At 45.9% G+C, this 23,565-nt stretch overlaps 1 protein-coding gene across 2 annotated transcripts in view; it reads left to right on the top strand.

Annotated features, from left to right (window-relative positions):
* Positions 1-23,565, top strand: part of MRE11 (DNA repair and meiosis protein (Mre11)) — a 116,004-nt gene that overhangs the window by 74,855 nt on the left and 17,584 nt on the right. For both annotated transcript variants that reach the window (XM_086523192.1, XM_086523193.1), the window contains exons 9-17: positions 13,076-13,138; positions 13,225-13,296; positions 13,424-13,501; positions 13,587-13,649; positions 13,735-13,798; positions 14,630-14,712; positions 14,850-14,963; positions 15,150-15,227; positions 15,371-15,436. In XM_086523192.1, coding sequence (XP_086379318.1) covers positions 13,076-13,138; positions 13,225-13,296; positions 13,424-13,501; positions 13,587-13,649; positions 13,735-13,798; positions 14,630-14,712; positions 14,850-14,963; positions 15,150-15,227; positions 15,371-15,436 — 681 coding nt within the window. The remainder of the gene's footprint in view (positions 1-13,075; positions 13,139-13,224; positions 13,297-13,423; positions 13,502-13,586; positions 13,650-13,734; positions 13,799-14,629; positions 14,713-14,849; positions 14,964-15,149; positions 15,228-15,370; positions 15,437-23,565) is intronic.

Genomic DNA, 23,565 nt, shown 5'->3' with positions numbered 1-23,565 from the left:
CCAAAAGCCCCAAACAACATGCAGATATATACAAACATGAAGAGCCACCAACGGTTGAAAAATATCCACTCCAGCTAGGCCTATCTCTGAACTATGAGGTGGTGCGTTGGCCACGATGTCGACTAGACCACCATCCGTATCCGTGCTACGTGTCACAGTCACCGACCGTCCAGTGTGAAACCGGCCAACTGTGACTAACGGCCTGTCCCGTGCCTGTGACACTGTAGCCCTGCTACAAGTTGCCCGCCACAAAACCACTCACGATCTTGGTGCGATAACAATTGAAACTGCTAAAAACTCAATTGAAATAATAAATTACTACTGTACTGCCATGGTGAAAAGACTGTCATTCTATCATCCCAGAGAAAGAGTAGTCGCTGTAATCGCACCCGAAGGCTCAATCTCTGGAGGTGGAGCCATCAAATCAATGGTGGAACTTCGTTGCTGGACTAGAGGCTGCTGGGCTCTGCTGTCCATAACTTGGCCGCGTGTGAAAGGAGCCGCCACCTGCTGCAGGGTAGGGGTAATTCCTGCCCGGTAGTGTACTGAGGACGTCGAGTGACACAGCCATGGCGGTGTGCACCAACAACACCGTCGTAGCAAGGAATGCTATGCATGTGGGACAATGGCGATGATTGAAACCCCTGACGACACTGTTGACTATTATAGTACTGAACTGGAGGCTAGGTGTAGAGTCCCTTAAATTGTTGAGAAGGATCTGTAGTATGCATTGGTGGCCTGGATCCAGCCCGAGCCCAAGCTCGAGCAGGAGCTCGAGCAGAACTATCTCCATGAAGAAGCATTTCTCGAAATCCTTGTACCTGTGCTTTAAGGTCTTCAATGATGTTTGACTTTATTTTCAAAGCTTGTCGCAATGTGAAAATCGTAGCATCCCGATCCGAGATGGCACTCTTGACGACCTTCAGAGATCCCTCCATAGCTGCATATATTACAGAATGGTGCTGGTACGTGGAAGCTAACTGTTCCGCTCCAAGCTCTATGGTGGCGATAGCATTCCTGGAGTCTTGTAATACTTTCTTCGAAAGCTGTAGCAAAGAAGTAGAGTCGGCCACCCCTGAAGATGATACTGGAGGACTCACAAGTGGCACAACTGGCTCGCTAGTAGTAGGTACTACTGGTGGAGTGGAAGCTGAGATGGTTGTTGCAGGTGGAGTCAGTGATATATTGGCATCAGTGTGGGTGAATATTGGGGAAGAAGGTAGAGGAATCTCCGAGGGAGAAGCCGTCAACTTGTCATGAAGTTTAGAAGTAGACACTGGCCCAATAGAGAGAGGGGTGGAAGACAGAGAGCGCCACGGAAGATGTGTCACCTTAGTCTGTTGGCTCTCAGATATTGGCAAAGAGAGTAGAGACTTTGCTGTATCTTTCGCCACCTTTGCTTTGATCTTCTTTTTCTTCGTGATTTTAGGATCAGCCTGAATGTTTAGAGATTTCCCTTTCCCTTGCATACTTCGTGTATCCTCATCCACTTCATCAGGTGTAACATGTATATTTATGACCCACGTCAAGAGAGGTGCTGCGAAACATTTGAAGCTGAAGTGCACAGACCTCACTTGGGCCCAAAACCTTTTGGCCCTAGACTGTAGCGATGAAAAAAGAATCTCGTGAAATCCACAGGGTTGGGTGTGGATCAAACAGTAAAGGCTGTCCCAATGGAATAATGTAGTGGGCAATTCACAATGTCCCTCGTCTTCTTTGGCATCTCTAGCCAGAAAGTAGTATCTACTAAAGATTGCCAGGAGCTATTTGTTTCTTTCGTAATATGGGTAATCCTTACTGAGAATCTCCTGACATGCCTGAATGGTGGCATCCTTGGAAAGCTGAGAGAAAGTTTGGGTAGCAGGCTTCACAGATGGAAAGGTGGTCATCCCCATAGCATGGCCTAACCGTGTAGCAATGAGTTTGTGGCCCTTGACCTTGGGAAAGTTATTCAAAAGATCATGTACCATCTCAACAGGAACAGTAGTTGGCAGATCACCATCAGCCAGTGCTGTGAGACCCAGAGTCTGTAGCTGGTCCTTGGAGAGGATTTCGCTTAGAGATGGTCGAGGCGGTTGTAGATAAACAGCCAAAGAGAATGGTGTGCGATTTTTAGATGTAGCCAGCCGACTGATGTCATGACTGATGATTTGATGATTGCGTTTCTTTTTACCTGTTGCTTTCACATTTGTTTCTTTGGAAGCGTCCGATTCAGAGGTAGCTTCTGAATCCGACTCCGAGTTTGGTGAGGCTTTGTAACTTTCGTCGCTAGCATCACTGGAAGTGAAGTCATTCAGATCATGGCAACTAGTTTTTGAGTCATCCTCTTAGCAAAACTCAGCGGTTGCGGTGGTGGCTTCTTTATTAATCCCGCTTTTCTGGAATGTTTGCTGCTACCCCATGGGAATTGCAAAACTTCTGACACAGTAAATGATGTGTATAGGCCACACACTCATTGACTGAGGTTGTTCCAATTCAAAGCCCAAAAAAACGTTTAGACACTCAAAAGCTGATCCACAATTGCATACATATGATCAACTCTGCAATACTGCATACTGCTTTCATCCTCTATATGTATATAACTGTCTATAGTTATCCCAGCGGAAGGAGCCGAAGTGGAAGAAGCCAAATTTTTGTAGTTATCACAACGGAAGGAGCCGAAGCGGAAGAAGCCGAAGAGGGCAGAGCGGTCGATTAGGTAGAGAGGCAAGAGATGTGTGTGATTAGGGCTGCTTTGGAGGGAAAGCACGGCGAATAAAGAAGGGTAGAGGTCGAGTTGGGTTTGACGAACCGGGGACGAACGAGGCAACTTGGGGAGGGCGAGTTGTGAGGGGTAGGGGCGAGTATGGTAAGGGTAAGGGCGATTTGGAGAGGGGGACGAATTGGGTAAGGGGAGGGGCGAGTTGGTGATGGGGACAAATTGGGGAGGGGGCAGGGTGAGTTGTTGAGGGGAGGGACGAGTTGGGGAGGGGAGGGGAGGGGCAAGTTGGGATAGTGTAGCGCGGATAATGTGTCGTGCTCTCTATAGTGTGGGTGCCCCTCAGTGCAATGTGCGTGACAATCTCACTCAAACAAATGGAAACTCTCTCAAACAGAATGAAACACAGAAACAATGGATAAAAACAGAGTCACAACAGTGGACCAGAACATGTGGACTCGACTCGCTCAAAGAACCATAAAGAACCATGTACAGACTCTGGCGTGGCAACACACTCAGCTCCAGCCCAGGACTCACAGGTACAAATGGGGTGTCGAGGCTCAGATGTGCAGGGATGGTGAAGCAGTGCTCTGTGTAAGACTCGCTCTAGACGACTACGTACAAGATCAAAGGTGAAGAAGATGATAACATCACCAACCGCTACTACTCATATGTACCACCATAAAGAGCCACCAACGGCTCATAATGTCAGCCATGTGGTGACCTGGCCACGAGGTCCACTAGACCACCGTCGGTAGGTACCTTGCCACGTGTCACTCCCTAGACCAAAGGTCCGTCCAGAGGGTCCGTCCAGTGTGAACCAGACCCAGTGTAGCCAACTGTCCAACTGTCTGCCCTGTGAAGTGACACTGTAGCCCTGCTACAGGTTGCCCGCCACAAGACCGCTCACCGTCTCGGTGAGAGGAAATACTGAAAAAACTGTGAAAGAAAACCATTAGGTACTGCATATGTACATCCTTCTTGAAGCAGGTTCTAGGCCCAAAAATGGAGTTTAAACACACTGCACTGCTTGCAAATTTTTAATCCTTTGGAGAAGCGGGACGTAGTATGATTTCATAATCCAAGAATCCCAATTGGCAAAACATAATAAAGCTCCACAGCAGGAAGTAAGTGACCGGTAGCTCTTCAACCAATCGCAACCAATCGATATCAAATGTTTAGCTCTGACAAATGAAGTGTGCCTTAAGCATTGTCCTAAGTCAACTTCAAGTTTTGTTTGCCACTCAGACTTTTCAGGCTTCTTCTTTTGCTGCTTCACCCGTGAGTACGCAAAGACTCCAGCCAAAGCTATACTAGTGCCAATGCCATTGATGGGGAAACAGGGGTCGTGAAGAAAAGAACAGAGGTAACAATGACCACCAGTCGCTTCACGTAATTGCCTACTAATTGAGTTTGAGGTGAAACCCTCTGCAAAATCATGTATGAGACCTGCTGATATGCATGAAAATAGATGGCAGCAAGTAGAGCACGAACTGCCAAAACTTTTACATCTAGTCCTGCTAACTAAAGATATGTAGGTGTGAATTTCACTCCTATCTACCTACCTACAGGTGCTCTCTCAATGCAGGGAATGAACACAAAATACACTGCTTCTAGGCTGCTTGTTTGGGCTGTGCATTATTTTGGAGAGAGTATCCCATTAGGGAGAGGGGATAGGTAGGGGCGAGGGGGAAAGGGGGTGGGTAGGGGCGAGGGGGGGCTGGGTAGGGGCGAGAGGGAGTGAGGGGGTGGGTAGGGGCGAAGAAGGGCTGGGTAGCGGCGAGGGTAGGGAGGGGTGGGTAGGGGTGAGAGGGAGTGAGGGGTGGGTAGGGGCGAGGGTAGGAAGGGGTGGGTAGGGGCGAGAGGGAGTGAGGGGGTGGGTAGGGGCGAGGGTGAGTGGGGGAGTGGTTAGGGGCGAGAGGGGGTGGGTAGGGGGAGGACGAGGGGATGAGGGGGAGGGACTAGGGCGAGGGGTAGGGGCGAGGGGGAGGGACTTAGGGCGAGGGCGAGGGCGAGGGTAGTGAGGGGGACTAGGCGAGGGGGAGGGGAGGGTAGGACGAGGGCAAGTGGGAGAGGGGGGAGGGAGGGTGAGGGACTAGGGCGAGGGGGAGGGTAAGGCGAGGGGTAGTGAGGGGAAGAGGGGGAGAGGGGGATAGGGTAGATAGGTGCAAATAATGAGCACGCAGCTACCATGAGCAATACAGCGATCGTGATCTTAGAATTCATCTTGCAGGACGAGCTTTGTGAAGGGAGTTTGCTATACACAAAGGAGAGCTTTGTTCTGGTCGGAGAAGCAGACACCAAAGGTGTTTGTAGAGGAGATTTCTTATTGCTTCTATACTTCTTCATAGGCTCAGGTGGCTCATTTGGTGTAGTTACTGTGGCACCATTTGAAGAGGGTGTATCTTCATGCAAAGAGTGAATAGAGACTCCATAACAAGGCATAGATTTGGTAGCCTCTAACCACTCCAACAGATCTTCATCTGACCCTTCAGGTGTAGTAGGCTGTTCTTGTTCAGGTTTGGTTTCCATTGACAAAGAAACTTGCTGCACCACGGGATCCATACCACCTTCTAAGAGAATGGGTTGCATCGAGGAGCCAGAAGTATGTATCCACATAGCGTCGTTTCCCCAATCATGAAGTGCTTTAGTGTGTCGCAGCCATGGTCTTCCAATGAGCAAAGGAAATCCGCCCTCAACCTGGGGATGACGAACCACAACAAAATCCAAGTTAAAAGTAAAGTCTTGTACTTGCAGAGGCACATTGTCCACTATGCCCACTGGGTAGACTGTCCGCTGGTCGGCCAATGTAACTGTGAAGGGAGCAGGGCGAGTAGGTTGTAAACCTAGAGCTAACATAGTGAACTCGGGCATCAGGTTGATGCCAGATCCACCATCCACTATCACTCCTGAGAATTGTCGACCCAAAATGGACACTGTCAGGCGAGGGCTTCTATAATCAGTGAGTGGAGCAGCAGGATTGGATATCATATAGGACTCTGACGGTCGCACTGGGAGGTGCCCGCCACTAGGACCTGCTCTAGGGTAAAGTGACTGAATAACTGCAAGGGTGTCACTTCTGAAACTTGCATCTAGCCGCAACATGTCATAGTGGGACACTTGTTGGAAAGTGTTCTTCAAGACTATCTCTGCTGTATGCTTCGCTTTTTCTACCTGTTGTTGTTCCTCTGGTGCTTTGATCTTTGGTAAGTCAGCAACTGCTTCGCTTTTTCTACCTGTTGTTGTTCCTCTGGTGCTTTGATCTTTGGTAAGTCAGCAACTGCTTCTAAGAAAGCCCCATCAATATCGGAGAGCATAGTAAAAGATCCTTTCTTAGCACTAGGGGATGGCATGTCAGCTGCTGGAGGAGGTGTAGGCATTGGGGAGGAAAGGGCTGTACCTGCTGGAAGATTGAGGCCGAGGGCTGCCCTCTGAGCTTGTGTGAGGACACCAGCTGCAACTTGTCTTGAGAGGCAATCATATGGGCAGAAAGGGGTGGCTTGGGGTTGGTACTAACTGCTATCAAATTGATCTTGGGAAAGGTGAATTCAGGTTGGCTCTGACTTGGGCTCGCAGAGGTAGAGGCGAGTTGTTTTGGACAATCCTTAGTGTAGTGATCCTGAGCCTCAGGGCAAAGTTGGCACGGAGAAGAGCCTTTTGGCAGAGGGCATTTGCTCTGATAATGCCCATACTCTCTGCATCTGTAGCAGAGTATGGGCCGATTGGAAGGACGAAACGGGGGACGAGGTGGTTGTTGCATGGAGTTGGAGGCTGAAGTGTAGAAGCTCTGAGGGGTTGAGGTGGCATTAGCATTATAAAAACTGAGTCGGGAAAGTACTTTACATACCTTGGACAGCAGGGGTATTGAGCAAAGGTGGCATGTAGTTGGGATGGCCGTAGTGGGAAACCATGTTGGATGATGGTGCTAACCCTTGTTGGAGAGAAGGACCAAGACTTTGCTGTATTTTGTGCAATCCCTTTAGGTAGTAACAATCCTTGTCATCATGTCCAGATTTTTCACAGAAGTGGCAGTAAACCCGAAGGGGGCATTCCTGTGGAGGGTGCCCTGGAGAGCGGCATGAGCTACACCAAACCGTAGCCTTAGTCTCTTGCTGACACTTGAGCTCTTCTAGCTCGCGCTTAATCTGTTCCAATGCCTCATGATTTGGAGGCTTCTCTTGTCTAAGAGAGAAGGACCTCTCCTCTTGAAGAGCTCGCTGTAACTTTAGGGCTTCCAGTTTCCTGCGCAAGGAAGTCAAAGGATCAGCAGGACCACCTTCTGAGAACACAGAGGGAGTATCTATGTGAGGAGAGTTGTTGAACAGCTTCCTAGCCCCCTCTATTCTAGTAGCAGCTGCGATGAATTCCTCCAGAGTGGCGTCAGGTCGGAGGCTCTCCCGGAGTTTTTGCTGAGAGGTTTTTGGAAGCGCCTTCTCCACCCACTTCTTAACCATGAATTCACCAGGTTGCTGGGGAAGCTTGGCAACCAGAGACTTGGTTTTGGTCATAAGCTCCGCAAAAGTCTCCTCTGGTTGGAGCACCATGTTGGCCAACTCATCCAACACTTTCTCTTGGTAGTCGCCCGGCCTGAAAGCTGCACAGAATTGTTGTCTTAAGTCTGCCCAAGTTGCAAAATGATTCTCTGCAAACTGGTTGTACCATTTGTCTGCTAAGCCGTCCAAGGTGGATGGAAAAAGTACCAGATAAGCATCTTCCCTGTTAAGACCACGTCCTCTACAGAGAGATACAAATCTTCTTGCATGGTCGTCAGCATCTTCTAAAGAAAGCCCTTTGAAGGTAGGGAACTTGATGTTTACCTTGGCCAAAACACTAGCTAGTGGCTCCATGATTCCTTGCTGACCCTGTTGCTCTATAGCTTGCTGTATCAAAATAGGAGAGAGCTTTACTAGAGAAGGTGATCGGGAAGATGGGGAACCTGATGAAGGAATGGGTGATGTGATATGTGGAGGTATAGGTGATGAGGTTGAAGGATTTCTACAAGGTGTCAAAGGTCGTCTTCTGTGATAGTACATCAGAGGGCTCAATAGTGAGCTTTGACGCTCGACTGACCTCCTTGTATGTGTCATGCAGTGACCACCAGTCCAACCACGCTTGGGGCAAGAAAACTTGTGACAGGTCTAGACTCCACCAGACCAGACCAGACTAGGTAAGTGACTAGACCCGACTGGACCAGGGACGAGACCAAGGACGAGGAGGACTAGACCATGGTCAAGGAGGTCTAGACCAGGGACGAGGACAGGTTGGACCAGGGCGAGAGAGGACTAGACCAGTTGGACCAGGCGAGAGGAGACTAGACTAGTTGGACTAGGCGAGAGGAGAACAGTGCAAGGCAAGGTTGGCGAAGGTAGGCGAAGCTAGATAAACCTAACTAGCTTCAAGATTTGCACCTTCAAGATTTGCACCTCACAGAGTGAGATTTCAGTTGAGGTCCCACCGTGATCGCCAAAATGAGAGCACCTGTAGCGCGGATAATGTGTCGTGCTCTCTACAGTGTGGGTGCCCCTCAGTGCAATGTGCGTGACAATCTCACTCCAACAAATGGAAACTCTCTCAAAAAGAATGAAACACAGAAACAATGGATAACAACAGAGTCACAACAGTGGACCAGAACATGTGGACTCGACTCGCTCAAAGAACCATAAAGAACCATGTACAGACTCTGGCGTGGCAGCACACTCAGCTCCAGCCCAGGACTCACAGGTACAAATGGGGTGTCGAGGCTCAGATGTGCAGGGATGGTGAAGCAGTGCTCTGTGTAAGACTCGCTCTAGACGACTACGTACAAGATCAAAGGTGAAGAAGATGATAACATCACCAACCGCTACTACTCATATGTACCACCATAAAGAGCCACCAACGGCTCATAATGTCAGCCATGTGGTGACCTGGCCACGAGGTCCACTAGACCACCGTCGGTAGGTACCCTGCCACGTGTCACTCCCTAGACCAGAGGTCCGTCCAGAGGGTCCGTCCAGTGTGAGTCAGACCCAGTGTAGCCAACTGTCCAACTGTCTGCCCTGTGAAGTGACACTGTAACCCTACTACAGATAGGGGGCGAGGTGGGAGAGAGGGGGGACGAATTGGGGAGGGGGAGGGGCGAGTTGGGAAAGGGGAGGGGGCGAGTTGGGAGAGAGGGGGACGAATTGGGGGCGGGGTGAGTTGGGAGAGGGTCGAGTTGGGAAAGGGGAGGGGGCGAGTTGTGAGGGGAAGGACTCTAGAAGGGAGGGGCGAATTAGGAAGGAGGGCGAGCTGGGTTATGTAGGTGTAAAGGAATTAGTTGCTAGATAGGGGAGGTAGGGGCCGGGAAATTGTGATGGAACGTTTGGCTGGAAGAGATTTGCAACGAAAGATGTGTAGATTATTTGTATCCAAAAATTGATCAGCTCAATAGCTGTAAATATTACACAGTCACACTCTGCAAATTAAAGTAGGAGAAAGACAGTGAATAGAATCCAAGAATCTGAGGAAAGGAAAGGCTGCAGACTCCTTCAGTTGACCCAAGAGAAGAATTCTTTATAAAAGAATTTTATGAAGTAGACATAGGAGTGATGAAAAAAAGCGAACCGGAAGACAGACAGACAGACATAGGTCGGAAGAACAATGTTTAAGATGAGCAATCCATGGAAACTGGAACATAGTCGGAAAGAACAGCGTTGAAGGTGGGGAAGGACTCTGAGACCGGAAAGTCATAGAAGTGAGGTGAAAAGGTAGGGCACAAAACTGGTCAGGACACAACGGAAGGCACCTTAGTAGAAGAGACAATGACTGCATAGAAGAGACAATGACTCCAGGCTATGGCGAAGGGTAGTAGCATGTAATCATGGAGCCATTCACCAATGGTAAGGAAATACCTTCCAGAGTCACTAACTGTATTGTCCCCTGAGGTAGAATCTCTTGTACTATGAATGGTCCTTGCCAAGCTGGGACCATTTTCTTTGCTTTTTTCTGATATCTAGCTTGGTACAGTAACACCAGTCATCCTGTCATTATTTTTGGCTTACAAAGATGGCGATCATGCCACGCCTTGCGACGAAGTTGCTCTACTTCAAGAACCTGAGGAGCCAAACGGCGGCATTCTTCCAATAGGGTGAGACGAGAGAGAGAGGTAGACTTCAAACCCCCTTCGGCACGCAGACTACCCACTCGCGGAGATCCTAAGTTGAATTTGAAGGGAGCTATTGCTTCCAAACCAAAGGCTAACTGAAATGGGGTGTGATTGGTTGTAGCTTTGAAGGAAGTTCGGTATGCCCAAAGGGTGCCGTGGATACCTTGAGCCCAAGATGCCGGATGGAGATGAGATGTTTTCCGCAGAAGGGCTATCAGAACCTTGTTGGTGCTCTCGGCCTGCCCATTTTCTCTAGGGTAATAAGAGCAAGACTTACGATGAAAAATCTTATAGTTGGCGAGCAAGGTTGAAATAATTTCGTTAACAAAGTGATTGACCCTATCACTGGTGATTTCTAGGGAACATCCAAACCTGCTGTACAACTGCCACGTCAGCAGCGCAATTCGTGAAAATCCATACAGCCTGCCATGTCATCAGCGTAAAACGCGCGCGTCCGTATTGGTTGCCACGTCATCAGTTATTACGCTTTTTTGTGTGTGTGAGGGTCCAACCTTATTTTAATGCTTTTATGTCATTTGGGCCCTATCATCGACGGACGTGGCCCCATAAGTTGGCGGGAACTCTTCTTTAAAAATAGGCCATTCGGCAAGACTTTGCAAGTTGGTAAAACTTCTTCTACTGCTTTGGCTTCTTCACTTAGGGTTAGGCCCCCCTTGGCCGGGATGTGCAGGTTGGCTCCGTTCTTCAGTGGCTTGACACGTCAGCAGTGTGTGACAGTCTAAGTGACTACATCCCTCGATAAATCATGGGGCATTGTAAGTGTGGATTGCTTGCACTATTGACTCACTCTGGAGGACTCAATTCCTGTGGTTCACAGTTTTTTAATTCAATCTCTTGTAAGAAGTCACACTTTCTTGCACTTAAATTCCTTCTTCCTTAAGACATAGTGATGAGATGCATGCTTCCAAGTGTTGGATTCGGCATGTTTAACAATGTGTCCTTTATAGATTTATATCCCAACTTACAAGAAACCTAAAATTCAAAAGCCATCTACAACTCTCAATTCTTTAGCTTTGACTTGCATCTAGAGAACAATATTGGCATCATCATATTTTAATTGACAAGTATTTTGCACATTATTAGCAATCATTGCACTTACCTGCCATCCAGTGAAAGCTAGTCGAGAACCTAGTCATGCTCATGTATTTGGCAAGCAGAGTGGCATCCTGTACGAATGTTGTTGGGATGCAATCCTTGATGGCAATTGACCACCTACAAATGTGGTGTCCTTCAAGCTGGTCCTTCTGGGTGTTGATTGAGCTTGTGCATGATACTAATGAGAATGAAATAGCGACCCATGAATGGAAAACCTAGGTCTCCATCAAAGGCCTAATCTAGCTCTTGAGCCTGCAAATAGGAACATGGCTCTAGTTCCTGCAAGAGCCCACCACATAGTACAATGTATACATTGATGTTACTGATGGATTTCATCTTCTATGCATGCTGAGCATGTGAGTCCTTGAATTCATGCATGACGCCGCAAAGTTATTTTCATAATGAATCCTTTGTTTTTTCACTTCTCCACAAAAGATCGTGTTTACTCCTTCACATGCATCTTCTACTGATGGTATGAATGAGGCTAGATACTAGATTTAAATCATTGAGTCCTTGAATTCATGCTTGACGCCGTAAAGTTATTTTCATAATAAATCCTTTGTTTGTTTACTTTTCCACCAAAGATTGTGTTTACTCCTTCACATGCATCTTGTGCAGATGGTATGAATGAGGCTAAATACTAAATTTAAATCATTTGAGTGCTTGTTCATTTTTTTTGATCCACTCTTGTGTACTTGGAAAAGTAAGTTCATCCTTTGGTGTGTCGCATCTGTGTTCCTTGGTTTGAAACCCCTTGTTGTGAATTCTTTTTAATGGTGTAGTTTGTGATTGATGGTGCCATTAGGGCAGTCTTACTCTTGCACTTGTAGTTGTGTAGCAAACGGTGCCAAATGCACAGTATTTTACATGCGTTGAAAAGAGTGTGTGTGTGTGTGTGTGAGAACACCAGGATTGTAAACAACCTCTTGAGTAGGCATTCTTCTTGAATTATGTTGCAACACTTGCATATCCTTGTGCCAGTGATGACCCTGCACACTTGGCACAGCAAGCATTATGGTTGGCACAGCAAGCATTATGGTGCTAGAGGCTTTGCAGTTGGCCGTGGAATAGGTGCCCTCGCTTCAACAAGGTTACTCTTGCCAAAGATTGGCAGGAATATGCACATGCGGGGCTGCCAAATAATATTGTTGAGTTAAAGCTGGTTCCTGCTGCAGTAGACGTGTGATGTCATCACCAGCAGGGGGGCGATGTTCTGTAGATTAGATTCTTCCATGCAACCACCTAGTAGGTAGTGTAGGCTGCACCTTTTTATTAGAACTAGGTACTAATCTTACTTGCTTCAAGCCCATGTGCAAACTGCCAATGCCATGGCAACTAATGTCCCAAGTCATGTTTATTGAACCTGCAACATAGTCACATGTTGTAAGAGAGGGAAACAATCCTTGAACCTCTACTTTCTGTCTTTGCTTATGTACCGGAATCGGGCTTATTTGGCTTAATTGTAATTTTCTCTGCTGCACTTGTTTACGTGCTTTGTTATTGCAAGCTTTGCCACTGCGGAGGCGGATCCGAATATTGCTGTGGCTGGTGCTAGCAGAGATGCCGGGTGTGAAAAGGCAGATCCAATATTGTAGCTCTTGCTGTATCCAAAACTGAGAGCAAAGCGAGGGTATGAAGCTGACTGCAATACCTCAATTGGGTGAAGCTTGGCTATGTGGCCTTGCAGCTCACAAGCAGACTGCTTCATGTTGTGAAGATAAATTAAGAGTGAGAGAGGGGGAGTGCGAATGAAAGACACAAGCGCTAGAAATTGGATGCCTCAAAGCATGCAACTTTTGCATTGAAATAGAATTTCTTGTTTATCACCTTTTTTCCTTGATGTCAACTTCGACTCTATTTTAACACAATTGGACCTCTTAATTCAATCTTTCACTGGACCATCACTTCTATGCGTTCAATCTCTTCTTACAAAAGGGCATTGCATACTTCAACAGACCTCCTTTCCTCAAGTGACTCTTAATGTTCATGTTTGTTGGGTTTTGGTTGCCTCAAGCACAAAAGTGAATTTTCACCTATTGCAGGTTTTGTGCTCAAGGTTTGTATTCCCTCAGACATTCTTATGCTGTGGATGTCTTGTCCTTGCTTGTGTCCTGTCTGATTGAATTTAGATGCAGGGAAGCCAATATCGGCCTACAAAAATACCCTTGAACTCAGTCAGGGCATTTGAGTTTGCAGATGTGAGTAAACTGTTATTTGAGATTGAATCTACATTTGAGGGTGCTAAGTTGAAGCATGAATTTTCATGTTCTTGTTCTGTTGCAAGGTTTCTCTACAAAATGAGTCTGACCTTGATCCAAATGATCCAGAAGCTGTTCTTGATCATCTGAGCAAATTGGTAGTGCCCTTTGCGATGTCCTCCTCTTTAAAATTGCAAAATCTTCACTTGGGCCTTGATGTGGGGATTGAATTTTTAGTTTTATGAAAGTTTCGTCTCCTTTGAATAGCATTTCTGGAACTTACAGGTACATGAATTGATTGTTCGTGCAAATGGGAAGGGTATCAGCCGCCCTGAATTGAAGCTTCCATTGATCCGCATTAAGGTTCGTACTAAGCTTCATTGCTATGTAATGTGGAAGAAAATGATCTCATGAGTTTGTGGATTCCTTCATTTTCTTGTCTATACAGGTAGACTACACTGGATATTCAACAATCAATCCGCAACGTTTTGGGCAGAAGTTTGTAGGAAAGGTTAATTTTGGCTTTTCTTCTGGAGTTTCCTTTCTCATCTTTCTTTGGGATTTTGTTGTGAAGGTGGTTTTGCATCATTTTTTAGGTTGCCAACCCTCATGACATACTAATATTCACAAAGGCAGCGAAGAGAAGACATGCAGCGACTGGTACTGTAAAATCTTTTTGTTTTTTAGGTCTTTTGCTTGCAGAATCCATCCTGTAACATGTTTGTCCATCTGTTGTGTGTGCGCGCTCTCATGTGCCAGTAAACCTTGTTGAAACATGTGGATATTACGAGATCTCCAAACTGTCCAAAACATCTAACCCAAGTGAAGAAGGGCATATAATGTGATAAAGATGAAGAGACTTCACCAAACAACCAGATATACTTTTCAAAAACTCCTCCTGGAAAACGAGTGCTAAAACAGAAATATTCAATTTAAGAAATGTGTCTTTGTGCTAGAACAGAAATATTTAATTAAAAAAATGTGTGTTTGTGCGACAATCAACCTAACTGTTCGGAAAAGCAAAGTTCTTAAGCAAACATTTGAACGATTTGTTGCTCTTTTGGAAGTGAAGATCTGAGGAGATCCCTTGCTGCTGCTGAGATGGTCATCATGTAGTCAATTGCTGCTTAGAACGCCAATATGGATCCTACCTTACCTATCTAGTGTGTGAATGGAGAATGCTAAATTTTCTTGATTGTTGTTGAAGCTGCATAAATTGCTCAAATTAGAACGCCAATATGGTAAAAACAGGATCCTACCATACCTATCTAGTGTGTGAATGGAGAATGGTAAATTTTATTGAAGCTGCATAAATTGCAAATGGATTCTGTGAATAGCAAGTCATTTTTCTGCTTTGCTCGATTCTCTTGTCAAGAGCTATCCCTTGTGACCATCACAAGAAGATTTATTGTTGAAATTTCTTCTTGTTGCTTTAACATTTCACGGGGAAACTTTGAAGTTATTTACTGACTGGGAATGGTTTTCATTCAGATAAAGAGCAAGAAAAAGAGCTTCTTAGGCCAGAGGAGCTAAATCAGCAAAATATTGAAGCACTAGTTGCTGAGAGCAATCTGGTAATTATGATTGTTGGTGTGCTAAACCATGGTTTTTATGCACTCAAGCATGCACAAAAAATTGGTTGCTGATATATCCAATTATCATCTTCAACTGAAGATACCTAACGGCTCGAGAGATTGGATCTGGTTTGCAGAAAATGGAGATTTTACCTGTCAACGATCTTGATGTAGCATTACATGAATTTGTCAATAAAGATGACAAACAGGCCTTCTATGATTGCGTTCAGCATAACCTCGAAGAGACGAGGGTATCCCCATTTTGAACTCCATGTTTAAACTTAAGATTTATCTAATTTGTTCTATTGTTCTAAAATGTTTCGGTTTCCATATTTTAACCATCTTCTGAACACGTTTCACCTAATGAGAATGGGTCACTTTAGATTTGAAGAGTAGAATTGGCTGTAAGAGATTTGTCTTTAATATTCATTGTTCAGACTAAGCTGGCAGAGGAAACTGATGTAATGCAAATCAAGGAGGAGGACTTGATTGAGAAAGTTAGCCAGTGCATGCAGGTGTGCATAATGACCTAGTAACTTTTTTGAACTCATTCTGTGCATTGTCTAGACTTGATTGAGAAAGTCAGCCAGTGCATGCAGGTGTGCACAATGGACTAGTAACTTTTTTTAACTCAAGTCTTTTGTTCTGATATGCCTAGGAACGAGCATTGAAAGGTGGTTCATCTGTGAAGATGGGGTCAGCAAAAAAAAGTGCTTTCTCACAGGTAGTGGAGTTTTTAAATGTCGTAACACACAGCAAAAGTTTTTTATATTATTGTTCGTCCTATAAGCTGCACCAGTTTGTGTCAACATCTCCAAGGGCGGCATCTTATTTTGGGGTTTAGTGTATCTCCAAATCTTGATCTTCTGAGTAGGCTGTCACTGTAAGTACTATCAATGGGTCATTTCATCATGGCATCAATCTCCTCCTTTGTGAAGCTGTATCGAGGTCCTCTTGATATCTAGCTGAATCAAGTCCTGGCAGATGAGTCTAGTGATCTCTGTCCCTGCGAGAGTCAAAGAGGGTGCATCTAGAGAGTACTAGAAGGCGGGCAATCTGTCCATGTATATGAAACCATGATGTCATCTGTCCATGCCAGCAGGCTGTATCCCCCTGCTGCGGTAGCTGTCGGGAGGACTCAAGGGCTAGCCGGGCATATAATATATTTGTCTTTGGGGAGGTCCCATAAACGGTGTGTAAAGGAGACTGATGGAGTAAGTGCCTCGACCACCAGAGGAGGTGCGGCCAACTCAGCTGGAATAATCTCATGTTGTACTGAAGCCTTGGCTCTAATCATCCGAGAGATCATAGAGGCCTCTCCATACCTCTCCATCCATCAGTGCTACCAGATCTGCCATGGTTATCCACTGAGGGTACCCATATTTGAACTCCGTATAGCATAGCTGAAGCCACCAGAGTGTCAAAATGCTAGAGCTTTGTTTGAGGTTCTTGAAACTGAACCTGGGAACACATCCTCTCCAATCACCCCAGTGCTGCATAAGCTCTGGTCAATCTAGCCTATTGAGTTCACTTCCTAGTATCCACCAACTTGCAAAGTGCGACGGGAGGACCTACATGATCTTGAACTGAGCCTAGACATCCTCTTACTATACGAGTTTCATTGCCGACCAACTTCCTGTCTGCGGGTGAAACTACCATTCACATTGGCCATACAATGTCCAACCATTTGCAACTTCAAAAAGAGGGGCTCAAAAATTAAACAAAAATCATTCGAAAGAAACCAACAACTGTGGTTAGCAGTTGCCACATCCTCGTGACATACCTCCCTCTTGAAATCGCGAACGTCCTCGATTAATATACCATGAATACATGCCACTGAGGATCTTGTGTTGTTAGCACTCTTTTATCATCGCATGTATCCGCAAGAAAGGTCTTAACACATAGATACAAATGACTTAATGAGACCTTCATACTTTTGTCATTTCCATCTATTACACCAAATTCATATATACATTTGAAGTGCCAGCTCTATCATTACCCCTCCTTTGCACACGTTGGGTTGGGGCATAAGTAGGCTGTAACCCAAAGGCTTCAAGGTAAAGCTGCAATACATTTCGTGACTCTGACAATTCATGCTCTTCCATCCACTTTGCACCCATAGGTGGATAGTTCTTGAACTTCACCAAGTAGCATCTTGCAATCTGTCCTTGTAACTTTTCTGTCCTTATGTGCCAAAACTTCCTCAGGTATCAAGATCTCATCAAGTTCCTCAACTTCTGGTTGATCCTCATCTGGCATATCTTCTGGCACATCACACACGAAGGGTCTTAGGAGACTCCTGTGAAACGCATTATGAATCTTCCACGTATCAGGCAATTTCAGCCTGTAAGCCACATCGCTGATCTTATCAAGCACTTGAGAAGGCCCATAGTAACGCATGCTGAGCTTAGGAAACACCCGTTCCTTGCCCTTCATCTGCTTTAACCTTGCCTTCTCAAACCTTAATAGAACCGAATCACCAAGTGACAACAGCAATTCACGACGGTGACGATCGGCAGCCTTTTTCTGCTTTGCCTGAGTCTTCTCCAAGGCAACTTTAATTTTCTCTTACATTTCATCCATGTTCTCAACATATTGATCTGCCTCAAAGATCTTGTCCTTTGTATGCAAAATGAGAAGAACCTTTTTGCTGCCTTCAACAATCTCAAAAGGTGCCTTGCTAGTCAACAAATGCATGCATACTCAAGCATACGCAAATACTGTTCCCACTTGCCAATAGATCCAAGACAGTAGAACTAGCCTCTTCAGCAGATCCAAGACAGTAGAATTAGCCTCTTCTGACTGTCCATCAGTTTGTGGATCAAACGAAGACGATAACTTGAGCATAGTGCCCATGTTCTCAAACAATTGTCATGCGAGGATCACGATCACTGACAATCGATTGTGGCATACCATGGTACTTAAACACATTGTACATGAACAAGCGTGCCATCTGATCAAATTTTATCTTCTTCCTGACAAGGATAAAGTGGGCCTGCTTGCTGAACCTGCAAATAATGGTCCATATACCATCGTTCCCAATTGGGGTTCTTGGAAGATCAAAGATAAAATCCATATCAATGCTTTCCCATGGCTTATTGGGAATCAGGAGTGGTTGTAACATCTTTGGTGCCTTTTGCGGGTCAACTTGACCTTTTGGCAAATCAGGCATGCTCGCACAAAGGCATCCACATCTCTCGTCAAGGTAGACCTATAGAAGAATGTCTCTACCGCTTTAATTGTTGCGTCAATACCACGATGCCCTGCATACGGTGGGACATGATTTTATACCATGACGTTATGTCGCAATGGCCTTGTGACACAAAGTTTGCGATGCATCATCATAAAATCATCTCTGAGGAGGTAGTGCTCATGATGTTGCCCCTCTTGCAACTGTTCAAAGATCCTTGCAAAATCTTCATCAGTAGTATATTGTTCCTTCATGTCATCCAGCTCGTGATGATAAGGAATTGATACAACTGACCATAACATTCTTTTAAGCTGCAATATGATCTGTCGTTCCATGGCCGACACACAATATCGAACAAAAGAGTTCGAGGAGATCTTGGGAAAAGTCAACGTGTGGGAGCACATCCACCATCTGGGTCTGGACAAAATATCCAAGAGAGTCTGCAAGTGCAAGTTGTGAAGACACACGACATGGGAGAACTCCCCCCCTTGGGAAAGTAATGGAGTGTGGTGAGGTAAAGGACAGCTAAGAGGATGCATCGGGAAGAATGACCGGTGTTTAGAAGTCATAGCCTCGGAGTTGACCAGCAAAGCAAGGAACATCCAGGAGGTCTTCACCATGTAAGTAGTGCATAGGTACATCCAAACTGCAAGTGGAGGAGCCACAAAACCAATCAGAAGCAAGGAAGAGGCTCTACTAAGTAGAGGCAAGGCAAAAGAGCCACCATGAAGTAGTGTGCTAGAAGAGACCCTGCAAGCATCCAAATGCCAAAGGATACTCACATCTAGCAGAACATGTCCAAAAGAAGTGTCTGACGTGCCAAGAGGCACGGGTCTATCATACAGAGAACCAATGAAGGAAGTGGATAGGGCAATCCCAAATAGAGAGACAACAGTCAAGGGAGAGGGAGGGAGGGTTACTGAGGAAGAAGTAGCAATGGAAAACACAAGCCACGTCCACATAAGTACCTATACCAATCAAATTCTTGCATCTTCCCGAGGGCAAAAGAGCCTCGAGGAGGGAGGATCTGCAATGTCGAGGGAGATCCGTCCGTTGTGCCAGAACCTATATCTGAGTCCACGTCTCAATGTCGAAGAAGGAGCAAAGGTGAGAAGAGGAGATGAATAATTGCGCCGGATAGAACTCCAAATGACCGCGAAGTAGGGTGTATTTGACGGGAGAGGCAAGGAAAATCTGAAGGGATGCTAAATGTGCAAAGTAGAGGTGTTGTCCAAAACCTGAAAACGCAGCAAAAGGGAGCTGGAAACACCGCGAGAACGCAAGGGTTTGAGCAAAACACCAAGTGATGGAATCTCCGGCTGCCGAAAGTGTAAGGTGAGGGCTGTAAATACACCAAAAACAGGCTGAAAATAAGCAAGGTAGAAGTCGGAGAATCGCCGGCAAGTTCACAGCTTCTAGGCGGGAAGACCAAGGGGCAAGGAGCGGGGCTCCGGCTGTCCAAGATCGGCAAGGAGGAAAGGCTGAAGTAGAGGTAAAACGCTGGTCTATCTGCTGGCTGTCCTGCCCAAAAACGCAAGAGCATAGGGCTGAAAAACGCAGATCCTGCTGGTTGAAAAACACTAGAGCAGATGATGGCCCTCCTGCAACAAAAAACGCAAGGCCAATGCTGGCTGAAAAACGTTGGTGCAGAAGGTGGTGATCAGGTAGAGGGAGGGAGGGCGCTAGCAGAGGGAGTAGAAGAGGGTGCAGATCCCAAAACGCTAGGGCTGAAGCAAAAACGCCAGGTCCCAAAAAAAACGCTAGTAGATCTGAGCAGGTCTTCACGATGGAAATCTCCGCCGCGTCCTCCCGGGGGATGGCTATGGCAAATCCTCAGCCTAGAAGCAAGCTCTGATACCATGTCAGAGTGTGCAACGGAAGGTGAGAGAGAGAGAGAGAGAGAGAGAGAGAGAGAGAGAGAGAGAGAGAGAGAGAGAGAGAGAGAGAGGACATGGCAGGAGACAGATGGTGGAAAGGCTGGCAGCCCAATAACTCCAGATGGCTACATGGTGTGAGACAATACAATGAGAAAGAGGGTGTCCCCCGTCCTATATATAGGAGAATAGGGTTTGGTTGGGCAATAATCCTCAATATAGCCCAATGATCTAAAAATATGACCCTCCAATATAAATGGAGGAATATGTGACCAAAACATGTCTAAATTGGGAAATGTGCTGAACAACCCTAAGTGTGTCTGAGATCCCTGTCCAACAGGTGTACGGGTGGCCAACTCACAACCGAGGGCCAGTGCACGTGATGTGTGTGAAGCCTGTAGACAGTGTGCGAAGCATCTGAAGATGAAGAATCTAACAAGAGGTAGTGCTTCCAGGTAGAAAGCGCATGAATCACGGCCAAGAGCTCTTCCTCATAGACTTGTATAGCCCTTGCAAAATTCGGCTTTCATAAGCTACTACCCGTCCATCTTGCAATATCACTGTTCCGATGCTACTGCCACACGCGTCACACTGGACCACAAATGACTTCTCGAGGTCTGGCAAAACAATTACTTGATCTGAAGTCAACTTTTCCTTTAAGAGACTAAAAGCTGAAATCTCTTTTTGGGTCCATCTGAAAGTTACCTCTTTCTTTTGCAATGCATGAAGAGGTGATGCTATCTCTGCAAAATTCCTGATAAACCTTCTTTAGTAGGAACACAATCCCAAGAAGCTTCTGACATCGTGCACAGTCTTCAAGTCTGGCCATGTCTTAATAGCTTCGACCTTTGCAGGATCCATTCTGACACCATCCTTTGACACTATGTGGCCAAGAAAGTGGATCTCTTCCAGGAAGAATTCACTTTTCTTAGGGTTGACAAGTAACATGTGACTGCGTAGCTCTTCGAACACAATGGTCAAGTGACGCCTATGCTCCTCTTCATTCTTCGAATAGACTATCATGTCATCGAAGAATGTCCTAACAAACTCTTGATGCGAGCGAAAAATCAAGTCCATCATTCTGTTGAACGTGGCAGGAGCATTTGTTAGACCAAACGGCATCACTAGAAACTCATAGAGACCAAATGTCGTTCTAAACGCAGTCTTGTGCACATCCTCTGGCCTTATATGAATCTGATGGTACCCACTCTTAAGGTCTATCCAGCTGAAAATTGCAGCAGCCTCTAAAAGATCGAGAATATCATCAATCCTTGGAATAGAAAACCTATTCTTGATGGTATTCTTATTCAACGCACGGTAATCAATACACTTGCACCATGAGCCATCCTTTTTCTGTACTAGGAGCATTGGGGAGCAAAAGGGTGAAGAACTAGGGTGGATCAATCCCTTCTCTAATAACTCCTCAACCTGGCCCATAACCTCTTTCTGCTGCGCCGCACTAACCCTGTAGGGAGGTCTATTTGGTGGGTTACACCTTGGCACCAAATCTATCCGATGGTCCTCAGGTCTCTCTGGAGGCAATTGCGACGGTAATGAATCAGAAAAAAAGTCACTAAACTCTCGCAAAAATGCTGACCTTTCTTTATCTCTTTGTATGGCACCTGCAGAAACTGCATTAGTAACTCTGTTTTTAAGCTGAACTACGGAGTAGTCGACGAACCTTGAAGTCAGGTTGCTGATCACAGGCCCAAAAATCTTTGTTCACCAAGTGAAAACTCTGTGTAGAACTCTTGCTCAAACGCCAACATATTATGAGAAGGTAGCTCCTCCGGGTGTCCAATATCTAGTGTAAAGAAATCTGTAATCTGTCTCTAGGATTGTCTCTCTCCAGCTCTCCTCAGTAAAGTGTCTCTATGCTTGTGTAACTCAAGTAGATACAGTCCAAGACATCTCTGATCCTCATAACTCTTGACCCTAGATAGAATCCCAAACCCCTCTCTGAATAGACAATGAAAATGGCCTTGTATCTCATAGTACATTGTGCAATGACATATGTAATGTAACTCTGTCTCTGGCTCTAGATGATAAGCGGCATATCCTGCTATCTGCTGGTAACCCTCTGAATTTTCCAGTCTCAATCTCGAGTTGATGTGAGGATGTGCGTATCTGGCCAATGGCACAACCCAAACCATGAGAGAGAGAGAGAGAGAGAGAGAGAGAGAGAGAGAGAGAGAGAGAGAGAGAGAGAGAGAGAGAGAGAGAGAGGAACGAAATTAAATGTTTTAGTAAACGTCTTCAAAAGGCCAAAGTGACCTATGAGACCAAATTGATACAAACTTGTTGGATCTAATACAATATCTAGGTACAAAATAAAATGAAGTAAAATAAAAGCTAACATGATCTTGGTCCGGCATCAGCAGGCGCTATTCGAGGATGTAGTGCATCGGTTGCTAAAGAGCATCGTCAATGTCCGCCTCAGTAAATAGTTGTACCATTACAGACTTGGACACTCCAAGTGAGAAATCAATAGCAACACACGAACAGAAACTTCAAAATCAATGAATTTTAAGAGAGAGAGAGAGAGAGAGAGAGAGAGAGAGAGAGAGAGAGAGAGAGAGAGAGAGAGAGAGAGAGAGAGAGAGAGAGAAATGAAATGAAATGATATATTAACGTCTTCAAAAGGCCAAAATGACCTATGAGACCATCAGATACAAAGTGGTGAATCTAATACAATGTCTGAAGTACAGGTACAAAAAGTACTGAAAGTAAAAATGAAAACTGAAAATGAAGTGTGAAATGTGAAATGTGAAAATGTAGAATAGGCCCTCAATGACAATCTGGGTGTCGTGCTAGAATGCCTGTGATCTTCTGCTGGAGTCTCCGTCGATGTAGCGTGCTCCTGTGTCTCGGTCGTGGTCGTCTCGATCTCCCGAGCTCAATCGCCCTGTCAATGAGGGTGCCTCTGGTATGAATGCGGGTACAATCCTGTGCCAGTGGTTGGTCTCTTGGCTCCCTCGATCCAAAGAAGTCTCTGATCTGTCTCTGCGACTGTCGTACTCCATGTCTCCCCAACAGACTGTCTCTATGTCGGTGTAGCTCAAGTCGATATAAGCCAAGGCATCTCTGGTCCTGATACCTCATGACTCTATCTAGGGGTCCAAAACCCTCCTTGAATAAGCAATGGAAGCGCCCTCGTATCTCATAATACACAGTGCAATGGCATATGTAGTGTAGCTCTGTCTCTGGCTCTCTACCGCATAGTTGACATATCCTAGACTCTGGTGGTATCCCTCTGAATCTACCCGTCTCAATCTCCAGCTGGTGTGAGGATGTGTGAATCTGACCAATAGCACATTGCAGATCATGAGATAAATGAGTGTCCATGTAGCTCGGACGAGTCACAAACCCATCCCCTGAAAGTTGGAGAAGGTGCTCTTTGTAGAAAGCCATCTTCGTGCCCAACTCCTGTATCGGCTCTACCCATGTCCTCATGGTGTCCAACTGTATAAGATCCCGTCGAACGAGTCTAGTGATCTCCGTCCGTGTGACTGGCAGGGATGGTGCATCCAGGGAATACTGAAAGGGAGGCAATCTATCCATGCTGAGACCATGCCTCTGAAACCATGAGGTCATCTGTGCATACCAACATGATGCATCTCCCTGCATCGCTAACTGTCTAGAGGACTCAAGAGCGAGTCTAGTATATCTGCCTCTTTGTGTATCCCATAGACTGTGCATAAAGGACACTGATCTGGTAAGAGCCTCAATCTCTATAGGAGGGGCGGCTACCTCCGCTCGAATAATCGCATGTGGTACAGAGGCCTTGGC

This window comes from Adiantum capillus-veneris, chromosome 11 (assembly GCF_014529385.1).
Source record: "Adiantum capillus-veneris isolate H3 chromosome 11, ASM1452938v2, whole genome shotgun sequence".
Classification (NCBI taxonomy): domain Eukaryota; kingdom Viridiplantae; phylum Streptophyta; class Polypodiopsida; order Polypodiales; family Pteridaceae; genus Adiantum; species Adiantum capillus-veneris.
This window is presented reverse-complemented; position numbering and strand designations above follow the sequence as displayed.